Source organism: Myotis lucifugus, unplaced genomic scaffold (genome assembly GCF_000147115.1).
Source record: "Myotis lucifugus unplaced genomic scaffold, Myoluc2.0 scaffold_318, whole genome shotgun sequence".
Lineage (NCBI taxonomy): Eukaryota > Metazoa > Chordata > Mammalia > Chiroptera > Vespertilionidae > Myotis > Myotis lucifugus.
In genome coordinates, this window is record NW_005871366.1 from 234,329 (window position 1) to 241,624 (window position 7,296).

Consider the following 7,296-nt stretch of genomic DNA (forward strand, 5'->3'; position numbering starts at 1 on the left):
CCTCTATCTAGGGCCAGGTGGGCGCTTCTTGCTAATATTCTCTTCCCATGATTCGCTTGTGCAGAGAAGCCCCGCCCACTCACCTGCCCTTTGCCTAATTTCCTTAGCAGACGGACTACAACTCCCACAATGCCACTGTGCCTACCCTATAAGGGCACAATGCTCCAAGGCCTAGCGAGGGGTGACTACATTTCCCAGAGAGCTTTGCTTCCGCTCTCCGGTGGTATTGCCCCTCTCCCAGTCCGGGACGCGGTGGAAACGAGCACCGTGCCAGGCCCAGCGTGTTCCGTGTCCTTCCCCAGCGCAGGGACGAGGCAGTGACTGGACTCGGGCGCCGAGCCCGGCAGGGAGCTACCGGAGACCGCGGTCTCTCCTGTCCCGCTCCCTTCACGCTACTCTCCGTCTCCTACGCCCTCCGCCGCCTGGACGGGTCGGGACCGACTGCCCGGGGCAGGGGTGGCGAGCTTGGCCCCCCGGGCTGTGGCGAGGCCGCGGCCCTTGGGGCGGCGGCAGCGGCGTTAGCGCTGGGGAAGAGGACGAGGGAAGATGGCGTCGGAGCTGGAGCCGGAGGTGCCGGCCATCGACCAGAGTTTGCTGGAATGTTCGGCTGAGGAGACCGCGGGGGTGAGTGCCGGCCCGGGCGGGACGTCCGGCCGTCGCAGGCCGAGCCCGTGGGAGGACCGACTCCCGGAAATCCGGAGCGGGCCCGGCTCTCCGGCCTCCCCGAGCGGGGAGTGGGGAGCGGCCCCTTCCCTCCCCTCTTTATTCTCAAACAGCCCCGAAGGCTGCGCTGTGCACCGGCCACCTCTTACGTCCCCCTCCTGCCCAGAACCAACAGCTCTTCATTATCCCCCCCCTCCACCCCCCAACTCCCATGAAGCCCCCAGCATCAGGGCCTTTGCCCCGTATGCCAGGTCTTGCGAGAGCGGAGGAAAGAGCCTTCTTGGTGTTGGGGGTGTCATCGCCCCACTTTCTCCACCCGGTTCCGCTTCTTGAGCTGAGCGGGGCATTGGCTCCTCCGCCGAGAAATGCCCCCCTTGCGCGAGCCCCGACTCTGTTCCCGGGACCCGCCGTGCGCGCCCGCCGAGGGATGCCAACGGTACGGTCCTCCCTCCCTCCCTCTCCTCCTCGGTGCGTTTGTACACGGGTTGGGCCCGTCGACAGTGTTGATGAATGTGCGGAAAGTAGTGTTTCGACTTGTGCACTGAGTGTGAAAAAGTAGTGGTGGAGGCCGGGAGATAAAAAAATAATAATAATTTTTCTAGGAGTTGGGGTAGTGGGGTGGAGAACAGACGTTATGTAACTTTGAGAGAGCAGCTGTCAACAGACAGAAGTTCATAACGTTGGGTTTGGCCATAGCACAGTGGGGACAGTTATGCCCCAAACTTCAACCATCATCCCAGCCCGGGTTTGTGCTGAAACTGTAACAGGAATGCGCTCGTGCCGGCAGCAGGGTTGTAAGGCGATTATGTCAATAAGCTCGTGGGCATCTTGCTTCAAGGACGGGGAACACCCATTAGAGCAGATTGTCCGGACTGATTATGAATGGACCAAAACATCGTGGGCCCCACCTCTAGGGCCTTCGCCTTAGAGAGCTAACGTCAACACCCTGAATGTTAGAAACAGCATCTTGGCAGAGCACTGTGGGGGCTGTTTGGGTGAATTGAGGAGGACACCGAAGTCAGAGTGGATGGAATACATGGCAGGAGTAGTAGAGCTGAAGAGTTTACAGGACTACATTGTTGAATGATAAGTGTTTGCTTTTTTAATTATTTTTTTTAACCCACTTGTTTAGGCAGTTTTCATTTCTGCTTAATATTACAACCACCAAGGATTTTCGGCCCCCATTGGCCTTCATTTATCAAAGAGATTTGAAAAAGAAAAAGCAGTGTTACAAGTAAACAGCAAAACGGTCATCATGACTTTCCGTCTCCGTGTCATCTTATTATTATCCATATTGATAACTAATCTGTTATTTACCTCAAAGTAGTATTTTCTTTTACTCCCACCGAATTTTGGGTTTGTTGGCCCAGTATTACAGGCTATGTATGTACTCTATTTTCCCAGTCTTAAAAATACAAGCTACCAAGTAGATTAGAGCTTCAACTTGCTGAGGTTCCTGAGGAAGCCAATTATAAAACCTGTGACAAACTAAAATGAATTGATAAAGTTTTCTCAGGTTAGAAGTAAATTTTAGAGAGGGCAAACAAGTTTAGAAAGCAGCTATTGCAGCCTTTAGACCTCATACTACAGTGTGTTGGGATCATATCCATTTGAAATTACTTAATAAGCACTAGTGTCATCTTTCCCACGCTTTATTTACGCACAGCTTCTCCTGTTATGAGATCCCTATTGGTGATCTCCCATCTATCTTAAATAGTATGCTTCACAAATAACACATGTAGATGCTATCTTCAATAATTTTACGTTTAGGATATTAAAGAGGCCCTCCCTTCTCAGTCTTCTCTTTTACTTGGTAGAATTGACTCCACAAGCATCACTTTCTCAACACTTTTTGAGTCTGCTTTGTTGCATGCTCCACTGATCTGATTATAATATGTTCCGATGGATGATCATGACTTAAAAAGTACATATATTTTCCCCAAGTATAACATACTCATTATGGTTATTTTTTGCTTTAAAATTTTTAAGTTCCACATATAATTCAAATGCACAGTTCAATTCAATGGTGTTTACTATATTGACAGAGTTGTGCAACTATCACCACAATCAATTTAGAGCATTTTCATCACCTCCAAACAGAAATCCTATGCCCATTAGCTGTCAGTCCCCTTTTTTTCACCTAAACTCCCAAACTCTAGGCAATTTCTAATCTATTTTTGGTCTCCATAGATTTTCCTATTCTGGAAATTTCATATAAATAGAATGGTACAGTATGTTGTCTTTTGTTTCTGGCTTTTTTACTTAACAGTGTTTCAAGATTTGTATTGTAGCATATATCAATACTTCATTCCTTTTTATTGCAAAATAATATTTCATTGTAAGCATATACCATACTTTACTTACCCATTTATCAGTTGATGGACATTTGGTTGTTTCCACTTTTTGGATATTGTGAATCATGCTACTATGAACTTTGTGTACACTTTTTTTGTAGGAACATATGTTTTTATTTCTCTTGGGCTTTTATCCAGGAGAGGAATTCCTCTGTCACCTGGTAATTCTATGCTTAATGTTTTGAGGAACTCCCTAAATCGTTTTCCAAAGTGGCTACATCATTTTACATTCCCACCAACAGAAAATGAGGGATGTGGACTTCTCCACATCCTGTCACCACTTGTTACTGTCTTTTTTATTATAGCCATCCTGTTGGGTGTGTTTTGATTTGTATTTCCCTGTGACTTATGATGTTGACCATCTTTTCCTGAGTTTTTTGGCTATTTGTATATCTTCTTTAGAAGTTTCAGTTCCTATCTTTTGTGTATTTTTAAATTAGATTTTTTTGTCTTTTATTATTGAGTTTGCATATTATTTTTTTAAATAATTTTTATTTCTTGAAGTAAGCATATTATTTTTATTTGCGAATGCTTTTACTTCATTTTTACAACTCATAATATGATTTGTTTAAATATTTCTTAATAATTTATAGTCCAGAAAACTCCATTTCAGGACTAGCAATTGTCGCTTTACAATTAATTTACGCGTTGGTTATCCTTGCTTGAAAGCAAAATCAAATGGGGTTAAAGGATACAGTTTTAATTGGATATAGAATAATAATTAGATAATGTAATAAGAAGCTAACCTCTAGGGAATCTTTTATTGTTGTGTTTGTAGTTGCTCTCTATCCCCAGGTTTAAATATAGCATTCAAAAAAGGAAAGCTCTTGGAAACATTGTCATAACATGTTTACTTTAGTGGAATGAGTTGACAGTTTCTTTACTTCCCTATGGAGGGCTCCTAATAAGATAGTGTTTATTACTCTGTTGTGCATATTGGTTTGACAGCCACAAGTGTCTGAAATAAAGGCAAATTAACATGCAGCCAATTAGAAATCTCAATAGTTTTTCATGTTAAACACTTACATAATCAGCTTATATTAGTGAGAACTAATATGAAAAGCTGTAAATTTTATTCTTTAGAGAAATACATGAGCCATTATTTTGAAAGGCAGCCAGAAAGTTTTTCTTCCTGCACACTTTCTCTTTGCAACTTTTCCCCCCTTTTAATCTATACTGTTGCAAATCACTGATTCAGTATCTCTGGTATAGAAGTCTCATGTGAAGGTACTTTGATTTATATGTTGTTAAATTAAAAACATTAAAATGCCTGTAAAGGATCACTAATTGGTTGCATGGTTTTGAATATATGCCTGCCATTTTTTTTAATGTTTTTATTGATTTGAGAGAGAGAGAGAGAGAGAGAGAGATATGCCCTGACCGGGAATCAAACCAGTGACCCTTTGGTGCAAGGGACAATGCTCAACCAACTGAGCCACACTGACCAGGGCTATGCCTGCCTTTCTTGAATCAGATTTTATATCTTTTTAATAATTTAGAATAATGTGTGATAAATAATATTTAGAATGAAATGCTTGTTCTTATTAATAATATACATTTAATATACTTTTATTGATTTTATAGGGAGGGAGAGGGAGAGAGAGAAAGAAACATCGATGTGAGAAACATCAATTAGCTGCTTCCTGCACGTGCCTACTGGAGATTGAGCCTGCAACCTAGGCATGTGCCCTGACAGGGAATCGAATCTGGGACCTCACAGTCCATAGGGTAACGCTCAACCAACTGAGCCACACCAGCCAGGGCTGCAAGCGAAGTTTTAAGAGAAATGGGAACATAAAAATAAAAACAAAAGTTGCTTTTAAAACAAAATCTTTAAATGTGTTGTAAAGTAAGATTGCCTAAATCATAATTTTCCAGGATCATGGAGGTGAATTCTTTGAATATTTTTTTCAATTACATTTGACATTCAATATTATTTCATATTAGTTTCAGGTATAAAGTGTAGTGGTTAGACAATTATATGATTTATGAAGTGACCTCCCTCCACCCCCTCCCACCCTCGTTAATTCTAGTACCCACCTGGGAATCCATTGACTCTCAATGCTTAATTTTTCATTCATAAACAGTAAATTGCTTAGGATAATTTGACTCTATATTCATATTTTAAATAGGGTTTACTAGCAATGGGTGAAAAACTAGACATTTACCCTTGGATGTAACCAAAAAAAAATGGTTTTTTAGTTCAAAGAATTAGATTCTAGTTTGCCTTTTAATTAATTTTAGAGAAAGAAAAGAACACACATTGATTTGTTGTTCCACTTATTTATGCATTCACTGGTTGCTTCTTGATGTGCCCTGACTAGAGATAGAACCTGCAACCTTGGTGTATCGGGATGATGCTTTAACCAACTGAGCTACCCCAGCCCAGGGCCTTAACTTTTTTTTTTCTTGTCACTTTTATTTATTTTTAAAAAAATATTTTTTATTGATTTTTTACAGAGAGGAAGGGAGAGGGATAGAGAGTTAGAAACATCGGTGAGAGAGAAACATCACAAGGTACATGCCCTTGACCGGAGTCGAACCTGGGACCCTTCACTCCGCAGGCCAACGCTCTATCCACTGAGCCAAACCGGTTAGGGCTCTTGTCACTTTTATAATTACTGAAGTATGTATGTAATTTTTATTTAGAGCTACTGCTCTAAAGGGGAAAGAGCCCAGCCTTGTGGCTCAATTGGTTGAGCGTAGTCCCATGCACTGAAAGGCTGCAGTTAGGGCACATACGTGGGTTGCAGGTTTTATCCCCAGGCGGGGAGCATATGGGAAGCAACCAATTGTTTCTCTCTCACATTGATGTTGTTGGTCTTTTTTCTCACCCCGCTCCCCCCTCCACCCTCTACCCTCTCCCTCCTTTTCTCCCCCTTCCTCTTGCTAAGCATGTCCTTGGGTGAGGATTTATAAACAAACAAATAAATAAATGGAGAAAAAATTCTTAAACCTGTGGGATTGTCTGTCAAGAAATGCTGTTGTTTTAAGAATAATTTAGTCTCTTTCCTACCTGCATAAAGCTTCCATACAGCCCCGTAACTTAGGAACAGGATTTTTACATTTTAGTAAAAGCTATCTGCAATGTGAAATTGATTAGAAAGTTAATATATAACACCTCATGAATACTTAAAATCTCTTTTTATATGTTATTTTTGGAAGGAAGTGGGCTGAAGATTGTACAAATAGTTAAAATGAAGACCTTATACTGTTTTACGGTGTTAGACATCACTTGAACAGTAGTATGGAGGGCAAATAAACATACCAACTCAATTGGCAGTGAAGGCAGGGGTAAGTGACAGAATACAGGGAAAAGACTTCAGGAAATAGAAAGGGAACAGAAAGGAAGTGGTTTGAAGGATGCTTTACCTAGGGCTTATTTGGTTTAGTTTTTGGAGTCTGCAGGCCTGGATCTGCTCTATCTTTGCTTTCATTGAAACCACATAGAGAGTCTTTCCACAATATTAGTGTAATGTGACAGTAAGTAGTGTAAACGTATTTATAGTCATTCAGTTAGCAGATTTTACTAAATGCCCACTGAGGCCAACTTCTGTTTTAGACCTGGGGGTATATGGAAATGGGAGATGGGGGAGAGGAATGGGTTAAGAAGGCATCTTAGAAAAAGTGAAACAGAAGCTGAGATCTGAAAAATGAGTAGAAAATAGCCTTATAAAGCAGAGAAAGGAGCCAATATGGGTCTGGAGGAGAAGACCGGAAGGTATTGATACAAGGCAGGAATGTTGTAAATCATGTTAGGAGAGCTGACTTGATTCTCAGTACAAGGAGAAGCTGACTTCAAGAATCACTCTGGTAGTGAGGTTGGGAAATGGACTGTAGAGGGGTAAGAGGTGTGGAGATCACCATTTAAGACATTGTTGCACTAATTCTGGTGAAAGATAGGAATGGGGGATTTGGACTAAGTGGAGTTAATGCTTGTGGAGATGGAGAGAAAGAAATGGATGGATGCAATAAAGATTTAAGAAGCCCAATGGAAAAGACTTCATTGGACATTGGAGTGAGAAAGAGGAATATTTTCAGGGTTGTTTTTTTTTGGTTTTTTTTTTTTGGTTTAGATACCTAGGTGTATGCTGGTATCTAAAATAGGGAAGTAATGGTAATAGCAGGGTTTTGGTGTGTGTGTGGGGTGATCATTAGTTCCGTTTTGGACATGTTGAGTATCTGAAAGGAGAAACTCTATTTCTTCTTTTTTCTCTCTACACTTAAACCAATACTCTGGCTGCCCAATATGTGTGTGTGTGTGTGTGTGTGAGTGAGG

The 7,296-nt window shown here is 41.8% G+C and overlaps 1 protein-coding gene across 1 annotated transcript in view; it reads left to right on the plus strand.

Annotated features, from left to right (window-relative positions):
- The first annotated feature begins 218 nt into the window (after positions 1 to 218).
- UBR2 (ubiquitin protein ligase E3 component n-recognin 2) overlaps positions 219 to 7,296 on the plus strand; it is a 124,980-nt gene continuing 117,902 nt past the window's right edge. Inside the window, 1 exon segment of the mRNA XM_006100547.3 lies at positions 219 to 624. Within this exon segment, the coding sequence (XP_006100609.1) occupies positions 547 to 624 (78 nt within the window). The 5' untranslated portion in view covers positions 219 to 546.